We start from the raw sequence: 22,251 nt of genomic DNA, 5'->3' as shown, positions 1-22,251 counted from the left end.
TATAGAGCAAGAAATCACCCCCCAGTGGGGATGGCCACATCGCAATCCCTTCTTCTCCATTCTCCTCTCAGGATCTTGGGCATGCATGCACATGCTCCTGGCATGAGTTTTAAGCCACCAGGTGCAGGACTCAAATTGCAGTTGACTACGTAGAAATCCAGCAATGTAACCATTACACCATCTGCTGATCCCCCTCTCCTACCTATTATTTTAATGTCCCAAAACTGAGAATGCATTATCACTCCTCTTGTTGAGAGAATTAAAGATATATTGCTCCCCCCCCCCAAAAAAAAAAGAAAAAAAAAAGATGAACCACACATTTGTTACTTTTTAGAGATGGCTTATGTATATAAGATTCCAGAACTTATTCATTTTTTGTTTACTCTGCTATTTTGGCTTATTTTATAATTCTAGGCTTCCATTTATTCACTTTTCATTTAAAATTCAGTGAACATGCAACAATGATTTAAATTTAGTGGTCCTGGATTTGCCTTACAGATTCAGACATGCTTTCAAACTTCAGAGTTGGGAAAACTCAGCTAAATATTCAATTTGTCCTATTGCTCTACTTTTCATTCTTGACAGGACATGAGTGAGATGGTTATCAACTCAGGGTCTGGTGTCAGAAACTTCAGATGTTAAGCCTCAGTTTGCTATATACTGGTTATATTACTATGTACAAATTCCTTAACCTAAATAAACCTAAAGTAAGATTAATTTATTTTTCTTTGTGTTGCATTAATATTAGCATAATGATATTGTCACTTATTCACTATTTTATTCTTTAAGATACATGTTTTAAATCTATTATCAAGTTTTAACCTCAGAACCAATCTCTAATTATGTAGAGTAGGATACATGAAGGGACTTCAAAACGTTTGTGGAAAATAAATAGAATTAAAGTTTGAACTTATTGCAATGCAAAAATTGTTTTAAATCCATGCATGTATTTATAGTACACATTTCTCATGAACATTTTGAATGCTCCTTGTACTTTCCTGTATTTAATTATGAATAAAACATTTTTATAAAGGAAATGAACAGAGGCTGAATGGTGGTAATGCAGTAAATGCAAGATGGTATGAAGCTCTTCCACATGGAAAGGTCCCAGGCTCAAGTCTGGAAATCTGAATGTGCTTGGCATATGTGTGTGCCCTTGATCTAAGGTAGGCAGAATTTGGGAGTGGACTGCACCATCAAAACCCTGTTAGGTGAGCTCTCTCTCTCTTTCTTCCTCTCTCTGTATATGTCTCTTATTTATGAATAAAAATAGTTAAAATGAAACATTTAAAATTTAATATTTGAAAAAATTACATCTTAGGTTAGTGGCTGAATTAAGACAAGGAAGGAAGGATTGCCCCAAAAGTATAGAAAAAAATTAAGGTTTTTGCCATAGAGTTTTTACACTTGCCAGAGAAAAACAGAGAAAAGGAAAGTTAAAAATTGTTCTCCCTGCCCAAAGGGGGGAGGGACAGCCACAATACAATCCCTTTTCTACTTTCCTCCTCTTGGGATTGGCACACGTGCACATAGACCCAGTGTGATTTCAAGCTGCCAGTTCTGGGTTTAAAACCATGGTGGGCCATCTGTGAATCCACTACCATAACCAACACACTATCTGCTGATCTTCTGTGGTAGATTTTCAGGCTGCTAGGTTTAGGGCTTGAAAGGTTGACTATTGGGAATCTAGGACCTTGACCGCTATGCCATCTGCTGGATCCCAGAATTGTTAGATATTTTCTAGTAAAATTGAAAGTTATTGGGCCAACAGGTGGCATGGAGGTTAAGGTGACTTTATCACACATGACAGACTGCATAGTGGATATCAGGACTCAAAGCCTTGGGAATCACACCAAGGACAGGTGTATGGGTGCTCAAAATCATAAGAGAATGGAAGAGAGTAGACTGTAGCATGGTCATCCTCTCTAGGGGGTGATTTCTCATGTTCTCTCTTAATCTCTCTCTCTCTCTCTCTGTCTCTTTGGCAAACATATATGCTCTAGAGCAAACTAAATTAAATAAATGATTTTTTAAGCACTAACCTTGTTGCAGTTAAACATAGTGGTCTATGGTTATGAGGAAGTTAAATCAATAATTAAAATTTTTAGATGGGAAATTGATCATCAGCTATAACTTTCTAAACCAAGACAATTGGAAATATAAATAATTTTTTGGTAAACTCATAATAAATGAGGATATATTGATGCACAGACTTTGTGGGATTGGGCAAAAGAATAATATGGAACCCTCCAATCACAAGGTTAAAAGAAATTTGGATTCTTGGTGCCAGCAGGTTGTGTTGCAGTTGAGAGAGCTGGATTCCCACACGGCTGACTGCAGTTTGAGTCATGGATTTGGTAGTTTGCTTTGCTTTCTCACTTTCTCTCTCTCCTTCTCACTCACTCATTCTGTTCCTCTCTGGTCACGTTAAAATAAAGTTAAAGAAAATAATTTTTTGAGAGGTTTATACTGTAGGGTGCATGCGCTAGCCAGAAACAGAGAGACAGAGAGAAAGTGAGAAATCACCCCCCAGGGGCAATGACCACCCAGCAATTCCTTCTCCTACATTTTCCTTTCTAGATCTTGGGCATGCATCCATTGTGAGTTTAAGCCACCGGGTCCGGGACTCAAACCATGGTTGACTACATAGGAGTCCAGTGACATAGCCATTATACCAACTGCTGGTCCCAAACAAAATAATGTTTTTAAAAAAAAGGAATTTGACTTGCTAAATGTAACACTGGGCACTAGGGGCAAAGCTTCAGTATAACATTCTGTCTGCATTAATGGATTTAATCTCAAGTTCATTTAGTAGTTTATTAAGTTTGTTATTTTCATTGAATTTGCCTTAGGACAAACATCTTTGTGGTTTAAAGTATCCACACATAATATTTATTAAATTACTGTGAAAAATGGTAAACAAGGGAACCAGCAGTTGGCGTAATGGCTGTGTCGCTGGACTCCCACGTGGTCGACCGTGGTTCGTGTCCCGGACCCGGTGGCTTGAAACTCACGCCGGGCGCGTGTGCGTGCGTGCCCAGGATCCTGAGAGGAGAATGGAGGAGAAGGGATTGCGGCATGACCATCCCCCCTGGGGGGTGATTTCTCGCTTTCTGTCTCTACGTCTCTCTCTGTCTGTCTGGCAAGCGCACGTGCCCTACAGTGAAAATCTCTCTCAAAAAAAAATGGTAAACAAGAAACAACAAATACTGGGGAGAGGTTTTCACCTGTTGAAATATCCATTTTGTAAGACAAATAATAATGTGATTGAATGTATGGAATAAAATGAAATGAAAAAATTTAAGAAAAGAAAAACCAAAAAAAAAAGTTTTCAAAATGCTTGTACCAATTTCTTGAAGAAAAAGCTTTTCATCTTAAAATACTTCCCTACAGATTTACTTATGTTTATGCTATCTAGTTCAAAAAAGATTTAAGGTAATGTATATTCCATTAGTAAAGACAGTTTAAATTTTGTATTTATGTATACAGAACAGAAAAATAATATTTATGTAACTTATATTTCTTTACTTAATAAATTTTGAGTGCCAGAGAGTAAGAGATATTCTTTGTAAGGAAATACTGTATGTAGCATTAGACTTTGGAAACAAACATTTCTAAAGTACAATTTTAATACTGATGATTGAACAAAAGCATTTGTGCCTACTAAAGTAGGAAGTAATTGCAATTTGATGGCAGATTTAATTGAAATCACCTAGTATATATTTACATAGTCTTATGAGAAAGTCATTTTAATTGAACCTCATTTTATTCCCTAAGACACTTGAATAAAGTAAATTAAACTTAAATAGTTCCTGTAATACAATAGGATCACACTTCTCAACCAATCAATGCAAATATAAACTCATGAATTATGTCATTTCAGGTGATTTATTTGTTCTATCTATTTTTGATCATGGAAAGAAGCAATAATATCACTGTGTTTATTTTCTTGGGACTTTCCCCAAACAAGAACATTGAAATCTTATGCTTCGTACTATTTTTACTTTTTTACATTGGTATTTTGACAGGAAACTTGCTTATAATGATTTCCATCACATGCACTCAGTTAATTGACCAACCCATGTATTACTTCCTCAACTATCTCTCACTCTCAGATCTTTGTTATACATCCACAGTAACCCCCAAACTAATGGCTGACTTATTGCAGACAGAAAGACCATTTCCTACAATAACTGTATGATACAGCTTTTTACCACCCACCTCTTCGGAGGCATTGAGACCTTCATTCTCACAGGGATGGTCTATGACCGCTATGTGGCCATCTGCAAGCCGCTGCACTACGCAACTATCATGAACAAGCAAAGGTGCAACACAATCGTCATCGCTTGTTGTACTGGAGGATTTATACACTCTGGAAGTCAGTTTCTTCTCACCACCTTCTTACCTTTCTGTGGCCCCAATGAGATAGATCACTACTTCTGTGATGTGTATCCTTTGCTGAAATTAGCCTGTTCTGATACACATGTAATAGGTCTCCTAGTCATTGCTAATTCAGGCCTAGTTGCTCTGGTGACCTTTGTTGTCCTGATGCTGTCTTACTTTTGTATATTGAATACCATCAGAACATACTCTGCAGATATTCGCAGCAAAGCTCTTTCCACATGCAGTTCTCACGTGACAGTTGTGGTCCTGTTTTTCGTACCTGCATTATTCATTTACATTAGACCAGCCACAACATTCCCAGAAGATAAAATATTTGCTCTATTTTACACCATCATTGCCCCCATGTTCAACCCTCTGATATACACCCTGAGAAACATGGAGATGAAGAATGCCATGAGAAAAGTGTGGTGTCATCAAATACCCTTGAAATGAAAGTAACTTCAAATTATTTCTGTTCTTGGTTCCATGATTCCATAGACAACATCTGTAAGAAAAGCCCATTCTCACCATCTTCCTGTCATTATTTGAAAAGATAATTGGGCAAAAAGGATGCATGTACCTTTTCTTGTTTTATGCTTATACTCTGACACTTAATCAGCAAATTGAGCATTATTATTATCCTCTCTTTCATTTGACTTAATCATTAAGATTTTGCTCACACAATTTGTTAAAAATGAATGATTGCATGGCATTGTATTGAGGAAGTAAATAGACTGCATTTTTCATGATTTAAAAGGTGGATAAGCTGAATAAAATATAACTTTTAATTATAATACCCATTCTCTGAAGTATAATATGGAAAATTGCACTTATCACGACTCAGGAATTTTTACAAACAAAGCACTATTGTGTAATCAGCAACCAGATTAAAAGACACAAATTCTTATCGCACCAAAGGTTTTCTTATTTTCTCTTTATAATTAATATCTCTCAAAGGTAACCATAATCTTCAAATTCAAAATGAGTTTTACTTGTTCTCATACTTTGTAAAATATGAGTGATCCTGATTGTACTCTTTAGCATATGTCTTATTATTACAATCATGAGAGTCATTCTTCATGATTGTGAATTTTGTTACGGTTTATTTTCATTGATGTATTGCATTGTGCTGCCTAAATACATAATGATTAGCTTTTTCATTCTCTTGTTGCTAGATAATTGGGAAGTTTCACATTACAGCTGTTACATATAGTGCTGCTTTGAACATTTTGAAACAGATCTTTTATTAACTATACATCTTTCATTGTTTTTTCATTATATTTTATATGATAATTAAGACATCATTTTGAAGAAAGTAGCTGTGTATTTGTATCAATAGGATTTTCTAATATATCACTAATATAAAATAAAATATATTAAATAATAAAAATAATTATCCATAGAATAATGTTATGTGAGCAAAATAAAAGGCTTAGAATATGAAACTTCTGGCTCTTGAAACAGGATTTTTGCAATGAGGTGTAGGATATGCTAATTGATTCAAACCTGCCTGTCAATAGTAGACAAAAAAGCAGAAAACTCTTAGAATGATATTACACAATGGAACTCAGAAGAACGAACTCTCAGGAATGCAGCATTAGGTTTTATTAGTAAGATTAAGAAAGAGGTAATCACCATTGGGAAATTCTACCACTAAGATCTTCATGATGGCACATAGAGTTGCTGGTCATAGTAAGTAAAATTGAAAAATTCTAGCTTCTAAGGAGGAAAAAGTGTACTTCACTGGGTTCTCAGTAAGGGCAGTGAAGCCAGATTAAGAAGACATGCTATGGGGACCAGCAGTTAGCATAATGGCTATGTCGCTGGACTCCCATGTAGTTGACCGCAGTTCCCATCCCGGTTAGGGTGGTTTATAACTCACGCCAGGCGCCCAAGATCCCTAGAGGAGAATGGAGGAGAAGGGATTGCAGTGTGGCCATCCTCCCTGGGGGGTGATTTCTCGCTTTCTGTCTCTCTGGCGAGTACACGCGCCCTATAGCAAAAACCTCTAAAAAAAAAAAAAAAGAAGACATGCTATGAACTCATGCTATCACTTGAGAGTCACATACACATATGTGTGCATAGACACATAGTATAGAAATAAGATCTTTCTAGAAGCTCTTATCTGACATAATTGGAGCATACATGCACATGTACAAATCCAAAAACATTAATAAAAAAACGTTTTAGTTTTTGTCCAAAAGCATATAATTTTACAATAAAAAATTACTCAATAGAGGAGAAAATTAGACTGGAGACAGCTATTGCTGATTTCAACTAGCAAAAATTGCATGTATAGCAGTTGGACACAAGCAATAATGTGAATATGGTTATTATATAAAAACCGAAATTTTTAAAAGCATCACAAAGTAACATGAGTTTAAAATTGTCTAGTTGGTTTAAAAAAACAAATTAACTGCAGAAAATGAAAAATATATGTATTTGGGGGCTTACCAGTGCTGTAGTGGTTAAGACAGCTAGTTTCCACATGGCTTACTGCATAGTTCAAGTCCCAGACAAGGCAGCTTGAAAAACACACTAGGCTCATATGTGTGCATGTCCAAGTCCTGATAGGAGGAAAAATTGTAAATGTATTTTTAAACACAGAGTTTCACTGTCTCTAATTTTCTCCCAGGTGGCTCTCTACAGGCACTCTCCACAACGCTTAACATTTAGGATGGACTGACAGTCACATCTGGCCACATGTGGGCCAGTGTGTGGAGCAGTGTCATAGCAACATGCACCAGGATATTTTTATTAGAAATGTAATGGATAAAACTTTCTTCATGACATCAATTACTTCTTACTCAAAAGGAATGTATTATCACCATATTATTTATTAATTTAATAAAAATGTTTTAGAGCAGCCATTTATTTGAGTAAAACTACTTGTCACAGCTACTGGGATTATCAAATTGGATAAGACTTGGTCTTCTGTCATTGACAACTAGTAATCATTGATAGGATAAAACAGACCTGACCCAATATAGTAAAGGTCATAATCAACATAATCATGTCCTTAAGGTTCACAGAGCTGAAACATCTAAATCAAAGGGAAGGCTTCTCTGAAGAAGGAATGCCTTAGCTGAGCTTTAAAAGGGAAGAGAGAATTGTCTAGAACAAAAGAGGTTGTATGAAAAGGTGTGCCATGTATAAATTCACATGAAAGTAATACTGAAGAGGGACCAGCAGATGGCATAGTAGCTACATCACTGGACTCCCACATGGCCAAACATGGTTTGAGTCCCAGACTCAATGTCTTTTTTTTTTTTAATTAATTAATTTATTTATTTACATTCATTCACTGTTCATCATTATAGCATACAAAATGAGATTTTTCCAACTAGAATACACTGTATATTGGCTCAATCAAGCACATTAACATATGTGTTATTGTCAACAAATAATTTTCCATTTCTTGTTTCCTGTATATTTTGCCTTTTTCCCCATCCTTGATTCCCTATCTCACCCTCTGCCATCTCCCACCCTCCTCCCACACTGTGTCTGGTATCTGTTGTTGCTTTCTATGCCTTCCCCATCTTATTGTTTCACTATATATCTTAATAAATCTAAATATTTCCAATAGCAAGCACAGCTGATAGATACATATCCACGAACACAAGTCTGACTTTAGGCATAAACCTCAGTGAATACAATGAACATACTATAAAGTAGCACCTAGCTAGGGCTACATAGCTTACTGCAGTCATCAAATAGGCATTTTTAATGCTTTTTTTCTTCTGAATTTTTTTTTTATTAATTTACATTCATTCCCTGAGCATCATCACAACATACTAAATGTGGTTTTCCATCTAGAATAAATGGCATAGTGGCTTAATCATGTATGTTATCATCCATAATATTCCATTTCTACTTTCATATATATATATTTTTTACCCCATGTCTGACCCTCTGCCCTATTCCATTCTCTTATTACACTATCTCTGCTGCCTACAGTTGTTTTCAATTCCTTTTCCCCCAACATTTTTTTGATCACACAATATCATAAATAATCTAACTACTTTCAATAGCAAGTTCAGCTGATGGTTTCAAGAAAAGCAGTTTTGAACTGATAAGGATATTTCCTTGAAACTAAAAGCCTAGAAACAGGTTAGTATTCTGCTCAAATAGTAGGTACATGAATCTATTGACAGCTGAAGACAGGACAAAAATCTTTAAAACTGGACAACAAAGCTTAGAAGAAAAGCAGCAATATTTTAGTCAAGTCACAGAATGCTGTTTCATCAGTTCGGTCTCATGTACTTAATCTTTCTTCTGTTTCTGTTGAGGTTTGATCTTCCAGATTGAACCCTGGGATATAATACTCAACTCCAACTTTGTCCCTACAATTAAGTTGCCCATTTTCTTAGTTTCTGAACTCTTATTTCTGTGTGTCTGCATTTAATTTTACTGTCATTGCACTCCCTTAAGAACTTCTTGGAGATCTGGTCTGGAGCTGGTAAATTCTTTCAGGGTTTGTTTAGGAATATTTGTGTCTTAAAACTCATGGTAATTGTGTCTGCATGCATGCCAAAATCCCAAGAGGAGAATGGAAAAGAATGGGTTGTGGCAAAGTCAACATCCTGGGGAGGGTGATTTCTCACCTTCTGTCTCTGTCTCTCTATCTCTGTCTCTCCAGTGAGCACACACACCCTATAACAAAAATTTCTCTCTTAAAAAATAACAATACTGGAGAAATCACTTATGGTAATTTGCAAGAGAGGGAAAATGAAAAATCATTACCAGGCGGGATGGCCATGCCAGTCCCTTCTCTTCCATTCTCCTAGATTTTGGGTACACAGGTACATGCCTCCAGCATGATTTTCAAGCAGCTGGGTTCAGGGCTTAAATGGTGGTTGGCCAGGTGCCTCCAGCATCTTAACCATATGCCTCCTGCTGGCCCCCCCCAAAATATATGGTTTTGTTCTCCACAGTAAACTTATTTTTGGTAGGTGTTCTCCATCTCATGAAATAGAACTGCCTAATGTGGAATTTGTTCATATTAAAATCTTACAATATCTTTCTCTATTCAATTCCTTGCACATTATTTGTCAACACATTTAAAAATTTTTCTTGTTTCTACCTTCAAAATATTCTAACTTGGGGTGATGATGATAGAGAGGAATCAGAAGTGATTTCTAAAAGGGTCTCTTTTTGATGGGACAAAGATATTCAAAACAAGATTGAATTGACAATAATATTAGCACTGTATATTAAACACCAATTATATTATACATTTTAAATGGTAAATTGTATAATATGTGAATTATAGATCAATTAAACTGTTATAATTGAAAAATGCTAAATTAGTAAATAATGATTGTGATAATTTCTACAGAATAAAAGGCAGCTATCATTATAATATCAAATGATCAAAACTGTATCAAGTAGTATTTGTATAATTCATATGGAATTATTTATAGTAAGATTTACTCACGAAAATAAATAGCATGTAGCATAAAAAGAGCCATGTGTTTCTAATTTGAAAAATGGGGACATATGGGCTACAGCAGGGACATCTACTTCAGCAGCCAGGAACAGAGCACAGAGTGCTTTCTATCAAGGGCAAAGGTCCTATGTTTGCTGCACACCCATGATCTCGGAATAGCTGAAGCTTGGGGTGGATTAAGGAACTCTCTCTCAATATAAGAAGTACATAAATTTTGGGACCAGCAGTTAGTGTAATAGCTATGTCGCTGGACTCCCATGTGGTCAACTGCAGTTCAAGTCCGGACCCAGTGGCTTAAACTCACGCTGGGCACGTGTACGTACGTGCCCAGGATCCCAAGAGGAGAATGGAGAAGGGATTGCGGCATGGCCATCCCTGTGGGGGGTGATTTCTTGCTTTCTATCTGTCTCTCTCTGTATTTCTGGTGAGTGCACATGCCCTGTAGCAAAAAACCTCTTAAAAAAAGTAAATAAACTTTATTTTAAAAAATCCATACATAGTTTTTCTTAGAATACATATTTCCATGAACTTTTTAAAGACACCTTGTAGAGCTTGCATTGGCACTTGAAAGTTTAGAAAGCTGGATGAAAGAATACTGAGATTAATATATATTCTTTTACTTATTACTTTTCTTCTTCTTATTTTAGTAAACTGAAAAATGTTTAAAATACCAAACCTAAGTAAATCTTAGGAGACTCTACATTATTTTGAGTTTGATGATTGAGAAATTACTAAAGAGGTCAATTTTTCTTCTTTTATCTCTCACAATCTCTTCTATTACATTTTCTCTCATCTTTACTTGCCTATCAGGCTATTCCAGATGGCAGAAGTGACTTAATGTCATGGTATAAATAAGTGTTAATATGATACATGATAATGAAATTAAAAATCTCCCATTTCAGAAATAAGATAAGGGAAGATCTATGAAGTTAAATGATTTACACAAGATAGAAGCAATAGTATTTCAAAAGAAGATTTGTATAATTTTGGTTCTCTTTATTTTTTGTCTTAATTTTTTCATTTTAATTTCACTTATACATTCAATCAATATGCCTCAATTAGCTTGAAAAGTGAATTATCCAAATTTTGGTTCTCATTCTACACTATACCAATTTTTATTTCATAGAAGTCACATTATCTACATAAATAAGTTGGGATTATATTATGAAAGTTTTGTCCCTTCTATTTATTTTGTTGTTCATCAATTTCTTATAACTATATGGACTCTTTGATATATATTTTATATTTGGGGATATATTTCAATAGTATTTTTTTTATTTTCTTGCTTTTTTTTTTTTTGTAGAGCTTTTTGCTATAGGGCGCGTGTGCTCACCAGAAAGACAGAGAGAAACAGAGAGACAGAAAGCGAGAAATCACCCCCCAGGGGGAATGGCCATGCCTCAATCACTTCTCCTCCATTCTCCTCTCGGGATCTTGGGCACGCATGCGTACGTGCCCGGCGTGAGTTTAACCAATCAGGTCAGGGACTCCATGGGAGTCCAACAACTCCACGGGAGTCCAGCGACATAGCCATTACACTAACTGCTGGTCCCTCTTGCTCACTTTTTAAAACTTTGACCATATTAATCTTCCAATTGACTCCTTTGTCTAAATCATATGAGTCTTGTAAAAGTTTATGAAAAATGCATATTATGAAAAGACTATGCATAACTTTAAAAAATGAACCAAAATAAACTCATAATAACTTGTATGACATGTCTGAATAAAAACTAGTTTGAGACACTCTGAATGATAAGACATAAGTTAGAAAAATGTTGCTGTCAGAGCAATATGAATTCTACTAAAGCTAATGAAAGAACAACTCAAATTTATGATGAAGCTTCAGTGGAATAATGATGAAATCATTGGTGCTTTCTGAAAAGTTTATTGGGATAATGCCCTAAACAAATAGTCAGGTCAGGGAACCAGCAGTTAGCCTAATGGCTATGTCGCTGGACTCCCACGTAGTCGACCGTGGTTCGCGTCCCGGACCCGGTGGCTTAAAACTCACGCTGGGCGCGTGTGCGTGCATGCCCAAGATCCTGAGAGGAGAATGGAGGAGAAGTGATTGTGGCGTGGCCATCCCTCCTGGGGGGTGATTTCTCACTTTCTGTCTCTCAGTCTCTGTCTGTTTGTCTGGCAAGCACATGTGCCCTATAGCAAAAAACCTCTCAAAAATATTTAAAACCAAACTGTCTCTGTTGTTATAGCGCCACAAACAAAATAATAAAAAATTGTAAGAAATATTTTGAACTATTTTTAAAATTCAGTATTCTGAAAAGTTGTTTATTAACAGTCAAGAACAATGGAGTATGAGTAAAAGTTTTTTGATATGGAAAGTAAATGTTTGTGGAAAAACATAAAAATAAATAAATAAACAGGGGGAAGAAAAGAACAGAGCTTTCAATGGAAATTTTAAACAAATGTGATTAAAATCTTGAAATCCTTTTTTTATTTAAGTAATTGTACCAGGAGCTGACATATAGCTTTACCAGAATTATCCTGAAGACAAAGTGTAATCTAAACAATGGCTACTGGAGCCAATAGGTGACATGGTGTTTAAGGGCTCAGGACTCCCACATGGCTGAAGGTGGTTCGAGTCCCAGACCAGGAAGCTTGCTTTCTTGCTTTCCCTCACTCCCTCTCTCTCTCTTTTTGTCCTTCTCTGACTCAATTGAAAATAAATAAATTTACAAAAAAAAAAAAAAAACTTGGCTACCAAGAGATGGACAAGATCCAGTCATCAAAGCATATATAGATAAGTCAAGAACAGAGGTTGAGGAAACACTATTTTAGAATGCTGAAGGCATTCTTGTTCACTTTCTGGCAGGTAAAAGAATAATAACATCTGCTTATTAGAGGAGTATTTTAAGAAAGCAAGCCAAAGTTTTAGCTTTAAAACATACACGGAAGCTTCACCAGATAATCCTTCTCCACCACAGTATTGCTTCTGCACATTTGTTTCATAAAGCAAAGCCAATTTTGTGAAATTCAACTAAAAATCATTAGGCATCCATGTTATAGTATGGATTTATGGATTTGGCTTGTTCTGCCTTTTTTTTTTTTCCCCTAATCTCAAAAATCTTTAAAGGGTGTCCATTTTTTCACTTAAAATATAAAAAGGACAACACTGACATGATTAAATTTCCAGGACCCTCAGTTCTTTAGGAATAGACTAATTGGCTGGTACCATTGCTTACAAAACTGTCTTGATCTTAATGGCACTTATGCTGATAATCAAAGTTTTTATTTTTGTTTTTATCTTTTAATTCCATTTTCATGGCCATTTTGAAGTCCCTTTAGATCCTTATTACTCTCCGAGTGCATGAATGAGCATATATTTTGGCACCTTCTTACTTTCTATTGATATGAGATGTTCCTGTTAATATTGTATATTCTCAGCCCTAGATTTAGAATCAAACATTTATTCAAAGCATTTTAATGGAGAACAGTATTAGAAACAAAACTTGGTACTAGATGACCACTGTTAATTTTAGTTTAAAAAATGTCATTTTACTCCCATATTCTTGCACCTTTAAATGGAAAAAATGACTACTTTACTTTTTCATTGAAGATTATGTTCTTTTCCACCTGGCTAACATTTCTTAATTAGGAGGAAGGCATGATTTATGCAATGCATATATGCCCTTCCCCAGACTCTTACAGTTTGCATCATGTATAGTAAACACTCCTCTGGGGAAGGCAAAAGAGAATTTTTTCCAGGTCAAAACCTTTCATGAGGCTGAATTTCAGAAAAATTCAGGTGTATCTGGATTCAAGTTACTTTGCTTTGTAACATGAAGGTGAGAATGAAGCTTCTTTATGAGATCAAAGAGATCCTGCTTCCAGAATAATCAGATATTAGTTTAGAAGTTCTGTAATTCTCATTTTAGTAAATGTGCTATAAATTTGAGAAGCGAAGAAAGCAATGAAACATCTTAAAATTTGCTTTGGGGAATATTTTAGCTGCATTTAATACTTGGGGGGAAATGAATCTGATCAGTGTCATGGTCAGTTCTAAAACATACAAGGTACTGGTGGTGTGAAATGATGGGAAGTTTAGGAATTTTCTAGGAGTGCTTTACAAACTAAAGTGAGCAGATGGAAATAAAAGACATGCATAGTAATGATAAGGGAAATGGACACAACTGGGTTAAGAGCTGTTGATAGATAAAGGTATAAGAATAGTTATAGAAATTACAGGAAGTGCTCCATGAAGGTGAGTATGTTGATATGGATATAGAAGGATATAGGTTTCACTTCTTTTTGAGGACAACTAAATGCAGGGTAGCATGGAACATTACTGATTTGTATTTATAGGCAATTCACTCAATTCTTTGATTCATTCAAAAAATTTTTATTAAGCCCTTACTTTTTCCTAGATGCTGAAATTCAGCAGAGAACAGATAAAAATGTCCTTTCTTATGTTGCTTCATTCTAATATCATTTCTATGCCTATAATTCTGATGTCTATATATAAAAATATATGAAAAATTATGTGTACTATATAGGTTTCAGGTTGTCTATAGCTATCTATTCTTAAATATGTGAACAGCTAGATGGTTATAGATATTGATGTAGACATAGATATAGGTTCTGTTATCATACTTAATTCATAGAAACAAATTTTATTTTTCATTTATTATTTTCTAAAGAGCTTTCGACAAAGTGCATTTGGAAAACTTCCAATAAAACAAATGAACCTGTAGTTAACAGAAGAGTGTTTGTGTATGATGTGCTTAAAGAGCTCCAAGTTTCACAAGAATATCTGCATCTTGACCTGCCCCTGTTCAAGCTTTAGGAGCTTACTGTTGTCCTCAAACTATCAGTATACTCCTGTCAACAACAGAAAAAAAGTTGTAATGGCTCAGTGATTTGCCAACATGAGTAACACATCATCTCCTATGATGAAGTTTTTCAAAGCATTTATTTTAATGCAGCATGATTATGACATGTTTTTAATATTAGCATTACCAGCTCTTTTTCTCTTTTTTAATACCAAGAATATAGTTTCCTGACCCAGAGACTACAAATATATATTTTCAAAGAACTATTTTAATACAAGTTATTTTATATAAGTGTATAGTGTATATAATATGTATTATCCTGCCACTAATGAAAACATTACCATCCTTAGCATACAGCATTAAGCTCTTAAATTTCAATTTACTTATATTTTTAAGACCATTATATTTAAAATTGGTCTTCCAAAGTTCATGGAAAATACATATTATGAAAAACCTATACATGAATTTCCTTTATCTTAAATTTTTAAAAGAATTTTGCTAGAGGTCCATGCACATGCCAGAAAAACAAGGAGAAAGGGAGAGGTAAAAATCACTTCTCTATGGGATGTGGTCACACTGAGATCCCTTCTTTTTCATTTCTTCCTGATGCTAGGATTTGGTATGCATAGGCACACACAGTCAGCAAATTTTGCAAGCCACTGGATCCAGGACTTGAACTATGCAGTCAGCCATGTGCAAAACAATTCCTCTGACCACCAGGCCATGGGCCAGTTTACTATGCATGGATTTCAATTTTTATTTGTGCCAAAATAAACCACAAACCATTTATTTGAAGTCCTCTCATTGATTTTTAGTGTTTGCATTAAAGTACCATCCTTCATCCATTAATACTCCTTCTGATGGACAATGAAGTTGTTTCCTGTATTTTGCTACCATGTAAAGGGCTATAATAATTGCATTTATGACTGTGAGTGGAAGTAAATGGTAGTGGAAAAACTGGACCAATGTCTACGTGTAGTCATTATGTTACAGGTGTTAAATCACTCCCTTAGACTATACCTCCATTTACACTCTCACCAAAAGTGTGTAGGTTCACTGTTCTGACACCTATGTCAGCACTGTTGATTAACAGCTATTTATGAAAAATGTTAGTTCATTCATCTGATCAGCAAAAAAGATTCACAACTGGAATTTTAATTTGAATCTATTTAACTGTGAGTAGAACTGAGTATCCATATGCTTAATCTTTTAAAAGAAGGGTCTCTTCTCACTCAACATATACTGAATGTCTCTGCTCATAGAGGAACAAAGATTGGAAGGTATAATAGTAGGAAAGGCAGCTATTGTCACTAGGGATAGGATGGAGTAACAGGAAGAAGGAGAGGAACAGGGTGTGAAAATGAAACAACATATTTTACTTTAATTCATTTTAAGCATTGGCTGAATACTTCAATACAGTGTTAAATGGAAGTGGTGACACTGGGCATCCTTATCACATTCCAAGTCTTAGGGGAATAACTTCATCTTTCCTACAAAGTATTTCCTGTTTGTAACTTTTACCACCTGAGTAATTTGCTGTTTTTCCTAGTTTCACCAGAGTTATCATTATAAATATATGTTCCATTCTATATAAATTTATTTCTAAATCATTTGAGAAGATTATAGGGTTTAACTTCTCAATTCTTTTAATGTTTTAATTACCAAGATTGCATGAATTTTACTAACCTTATATTCTTAGAACGAGCCCAAATAATCTATTATCCTTTTCATAGATTGCTGGAGTCATCTGATTTTTTTCATCTATGCTCATGAAAAAGCTAACAGTATAATTTTCTTACCTTTAATATCTTTTCATATTTGTATATTAAAATTATGCTTATTTCATCAAACTCCAATTACTATTGTTTTCTGAAAGCTCATAAAAAAAATTTTTTTGGAGAGGTTTTTGCTATAGGGCGCGTGTGCTCGCCAGACAGACAGAGAGAGACAGGGAGATAGAAAGCGAGAAATCATCCCCCCAGAGGGGATGGTGACGCTGCAATCCCTTCTCCTCTATTCTCCTCTCAGGATCTTAGGCACGCACGCACACGTGCCTGGCATGAATTTAAGCCACCGGGTCCGGGACTCGAACCGATGTCGACCACATGGGAGTCCAGCGACATAGCCATTACACTAACTGCTGGTCCCAAAAGTTTGTAAAATTTTTTAAGGTGTATCTTTTCTAAGCAGGAGATTACCAAGTAGTCCAAAAATCCTTGCCTTTAAACTGGGAGACTTACTTTTTCACAGGCAGTACAGTTAGAATATTTCTTTCACCACATTTAGTGTAGTTATTGTTATGTTTGAATTGAATATACCATCATACTGTTTATTTTGTCCCCCTGGTTCTTTCCACATTTTTCCAATTTTTTCTTGCCTCTGCCAAATCCATTAACTACAATTTGTAATTCTCATTTTCCTTTCTATTATCTCACTAGATATAGTGTTTTATTATTATGCAATAATTATAACATAAATCTCTAGTTTCTTTTTGGGGGGAAAGGGAGACAAAGGATATGTGCACTCACTGGAGACATAGGACATAGGGGGAGAGAGGGAGAGGGAGAATGCACCCCTCTCCCCAGTGGGTGCTTTGGTGGTTTTATGGGTCATCTCCAAAAACCCTTCTCCATTTCTTCAACCTCAGACACACACATACAAACACATGCAAGCCTGTACACATTTTTGACATATCCCAAGTAGGGACTCAGACTGTGTGCTTAGCCATGTGGAATCCAGATTTCATAATCACTAGGCCACAAGGCTGACCTATAAATATTTCATTATCAATATGTATATTAAATCCCATCATATAAGAACTTTAGTACTTTCCAACATTTAGCCTTCTTCCTGATTTATGTGATGTTACTATTATGCCTTTAAATTTTGTTTATATTTAACCCTAGATTTAGATTACTATCACAGTTTTATATGATAGCCATTTAGATTTACCCCTTTCATTCCGCTGTGTTTACTCTAGTATGTGGACTATTCTTCTATTTCAATAGCATTTATTTTATTTACCATTTCTTTACAGGTCTGTTGTCAATTCAGTTAGTTTTGTTTTTCTTAAACTATTATTATTTTGACAACATTTTTAAAGAATTATTTTACTGGGTATAGAATTTAATGCTGATGTTTATTTTCTTTCAGCCATTTGAAAATATCATGTCTTTGGATTTCATTTTTTCAGTTAAGAAATCATTTTTCAATCTCAGTGTTGATTCTTTTAGAAACTATGTCCTTTTTTTGTCTTTTGCTTTTTTTTTTTTTTTTTAGATTTTTTCTTCCTATAGAGCACTCAACAGAGAGAGAAGAAAAGTGAGAAATCACCCTCCAGCAGAGATGGCCACACCACAATCCTTATTTCTCCATTCTCTTCTTGGGGTTATGAGCACACATAAACACAAACCCAGCATTTATTTATTTATTTTTTTAGAGAGAGAATTTTTGCTATAGGGCATGTGCGCTCGCCAGAAAGATAGAAAGAGACAGAGACACAGAAAGTGAGAAATCACCCCTCCAGGGAAATGGCCATGCTGCAAACCCTTCTCCTCTCTGGATCTTGAGCATGCACACACACATGCCCAGCGTGAGTTTTAAGCCACCGGGTCCAGGATGCGAACTGCAGTCAACTACATGGGAGTCCAGCAACATAGCCATTAGGCTAACTGCTGGTCCCAAAAAGTGAGAAATCAACCCCTAGGGGGTATGACCATGCCACAATCCCTTCTCCTCCATTCTCCTCTTGGGATCTTGGGCACTCACACACACGTGCCTGGCATGAGTTTAAGCCACTAGGTCTGGGACTCGAACTGCGGTTGACAACAATGGGAGTTCAGCAACATAGCTATTACGCTAACTGCTGGTCCCTCCCAGCATGTTTTTGAGGTCATTGGGTACAGGACTCAGATCATGGAGTTGGCCATGTGGGATCCAGTGTGAACACCCTCTTTCTTGTTTATAAATTCTTCTTTTCATGTTTTGGTTACCAACATTTTAATATACTTCTAAGTGTGAGTTTCTTTGTATTTATTATCCTACTTGGTGTTCACAGACTTTCTTCAATCTGTGTCTTGATGCCTTTTGTCTCTTTGTAAAAAGTCTCATTCATGGGGCCAGCAGGTGGCATGGTGGTTAAGGTACTGAGCCCCCACGTGGCTGACCATGGTCCGAGTCCCAGATCTGGCAGTTTGAAATTCATGCCAGGTGTACATGTGTGTATATGCCCAAAATCCTGTGAGGAGAGGAATGAAAAGGGACTGCAGGCTGGCCAACCCCTGTAGGGGTGGGGGGGTGACTTCTCACATTCTTTCTCTCTGTCTCTCTCTGTCTCTCTGGTGAGTGCACATGCCCTTTAGCAAAATCTCTCTAAAAAAAGAATAAAAGGGACCAGCAGTTAGTGTGGTGATTGAGGCACTGGACTCCTACATGGTTGACCACGGTTCTAAGTCCTGGACCTAGTGACTTGCTTTCTCACTTTATCTCTCTTGCTCTCTCTGACTCTTTCTGGTGAGCATGTATGCCTTGTAACAAATTAAAAATAATAATGATAAATAAAATTAAATAAGTAATTTTTAAAAATTAAGAAAAAAGTCTCATTCATTACCACTTCAAATATGGTTCTACATTATTCACTAATTCTACTTCTAAGATCCCAATTATATGTGTTCACAGGGCTCTTGTATGTCTTTCACGTGTTCATTTTTCATTGTCTTTGCTTTAGTCTGGATATTTTCTTCACCCCTATCTTTCACTTCACTAATTCCATCTTCAGCTTTGCCTAATCTGCAATTAAAACCATATGAGAATTTCTTACTTCATTTCATGTATTTTTCAGTTTTAATATTTACATTTGATTCTTCAGTAAGAGTTTCTAATTTCTGCTAATATTTTCTACTTTGTATTTTATACCTGAGCATACAATTGTAGTATTTTTTAATTTGTCTGAAAATCTCATTATCCTACATGTATGTTTCTAATAACTGTGTTTTAAAATATTTTTCTTATTTTAGCTAAACAATGATTTTATTGCTTGAGTGCACAAATTTATGCACCGAGAGCAGAGGTTGTAGATGACTCATATTTCCAGATGATTGGGAGGACACATTTGGCCTTATAATAGCCAATCGGTAAATTCTGCTCTCAGTCCCAGAATCAGACAGAATTTGGCATCATTATCCTTTCTGTTCCTCTCCAGTTGCTTTCAAATACAAATGGCTTTCTTAATTAAATGGAAGAGAGCTTCATGAAAATCAGTAGCACGTCCTTTTGACTTAAGAATTCTCAAGATTTTATTGCCTGTCACAAAATGTATTTGTGCAATGCCATGTGAGTCAATCAGGATCACACTGATTTGAGAAAGAGTCAGGTCAGTTTGTAAATCTGCTCCTTCAGGTCATCAGACACCAACTTCAGTCAAGTGGGAATGCTGGGTGACAGGGAAGAGCCAACTGGGACAGGCCCTTCCCTGGAATATGCATGTGACCTGTGATGGCAGCAGTCTCGCAGCAAAAGAGCTAAATATCTTTTTTAAAACCTTATCTTTTTTTTAGTTTATGCCAGACATTTCATATGATATATTGAAGAAATAAATGATTTTAGGTTCTATACATTATTGTCTTCCTTGATAAAAAACTTAATTTTGCTTCTGCCAGCTAGGTAAACTATGAGCAGATCCCCATAATCCAATGATGGACTGAAGGATTCAAAGGTAGACTCATTCTCACTAGAAGATTTTAAAATTTCAGAAACTAGACTAAAACATTAAGAATGTGCCACAATTCCTCTTCCTTAGCACACCTAGAAATCTAATTTTGGTCCTTCATAGTTACTGATAAAAGTACTGGTGTGTTTCTCAGGAAGTTTTCAAGATTTATAATTCTCTCAGGGACAAAACTTGCATGAAAGTTTAGTCTCACCTCAATTAATAGTCTACCTATCCAACTGAAAAATTCTCACTGCCTTGGCAGTTCTCTGATGCTTAAGCAGATGTAATTTCTAATTTTTCTCCATCAAAGTAATAATAAAAAAAATCCATTTTACCATTGAGAAAAAAATTCCTCTAAACACACTTCCTAGCATCTCAACAAAGTGGTCAACATACTTAGTCATAGCTAATAAAATAAAACCTTCCTAAGGTAGTAAAAATTAAAGATCAGTGTAGACAATGGGTTCCATATACTGACAGTTTAAAATTATGTCAAGTTTGACAATAACCTAACACACAGTATAATCCATTTAAAATAGCAAACTCAAGAACAAAAAGCATCAAAACCCTAAGAATGTCACAAGTTTTAAAGATTACAAAAAAATCAATTTAGTGTTTACTGATAAATTCATGTTTTTAATGTTTCAAAACACATTAAAATATTAAGGCATCATACATATCTACTAAATTTTTGAAATGAGATACTCAAAAAATTTATAAATTATTTTATTAAATTCTCCTTCAGGACAAATTTCTAATGCCTCTTTTGCATATACTAAAATTGCCAAGATTGATCATTATATTCCTTTACATAGAAGTTCACTTTGGAAACTTTCCAGGTAAGGAAGCATGTAAAATCTGAGAAAATTCCATTCAAATGATGAGTAAGAATTAAATGTCTCATTTTGAATTTATTCAAATAATAACCTGTCCTGCTTCTTTATTTATTCATTTCTAACAAGATTCTTCCCTGGGGCCAGCAGGTGATGTGGTGGTTAAGACACTGAGCTCCCACATGGTCTATTGCAGTTCAAGTTCCAGACCTGGTGGCTTGAAAATTACACCAGACTCATGTGCATACATGCACAAAGTCCCAAGAGGAGAATGAAGGAAAAGGGATTGTTGCGAGGCTATCACCTCTGAGGGGTGATTTCTCACTTTTTCTTTCCTTCACACTGGTGAATGCATGCACTCTATGGCAAAAAAATATATATATATTAAAAAAAACCTTTCCTGAGCACTGCCATTCACACTATTATTGTTCTGAACTCTGCTGCATCTTTTCTGCTAAAGAAGTTATCCTTCCTTTTATGGTATAATACCTATTATATATGCAAAAATGTTTAAGTAGATTGATAATGCCTTAATTACTATACTATAATTCATCCTGCAAGCATAAAGTAAAAAGGAGAAAATTAGAAATAAAAATTAAGATACAATGTTTATGTTACATAAATTAAAAAATTGACATTGAATATTTAGACAAAATAAATGAATAATAACATAACAGATCAAACAAAATAAAATTAACAAAATCACCAAAAGAAAATATAATTCAATCTTTATTCAAAAAGAAAAAGTAGAAATTAGTACGCATGCTTGAAAGTGAATGAGTAGAACTAATCACAATTTGCTGGGAAAGTATGTATTTTCTTTAGCCCATGAAGTAACTTCATATTAAAATTTTAAAAGAATGTACAGTGTATTAAAACAAAACAAAAAAAGAGTCACTTTCCAGATTTTATAAGGGGAAATGAATAAAAGAAAAATTCCATTTTAAAATTTAGATACCTAGGAAATCAATAAGTAAAAAATTAATGAATTAATGAATAATATTTCAAACATAAGATAATATTATGGGTAGAAATAGGCAATTCATGAGACCAGCAGTTAGCGTAATGGCTATGTTGCTGGACTCCCAC

General features: G+C 35.2%; 1 protein-coding gene and 1 pseudogene across 1 annotated transcript; one reads left to right on the top strand and one right to left on the bottom strand.

Annotated features, from left to right (window-relative positions):
- The first annotated feature begins 3,913 nt into the window (after positions 1 to 3,913).
- LOC102487049 (olfactory receptor 4P4-like) lies at positions 3,914 to 4,836 on the top strand. The gene is given in 2 exon segments (XM_014587981.1): positions 3,914 to 4,160; positions 4,163 to 4,836. Coding segments are annotated over 2 exon segments (921 nt in total).
- Positions 4,837 to 19,668: 14,832 nt separating this feature from the next.
- LOC106734899 (40S ribosomal protein S13 pseudogene) lies at positions 19,669 to 20,102 on the bottom strand (annotated as a pseudogene).
- Between the last annotated feature and the right edge of the window lie 2,149 nt (positions 20,103 to 22,251).

This window comes from Tupaia chinensis, unplaced genomic scaffold (genome assembly GCF_000334495.1).
Source record: "Tupaia chinensis unplaced genomic scaffold, TupChi_1.0 Scaffold000037_18, whole genome shotgun sequence".
Lineage (NCBI taxonomy): Eukaryota > Metazoa > Chordata > Mammalia > Scandentia > Tupaiidae > Tupaia > Tupaia belangeri.
This window is presented reverse-complemented; position numbering and strand designations above follow the sequence as displayed.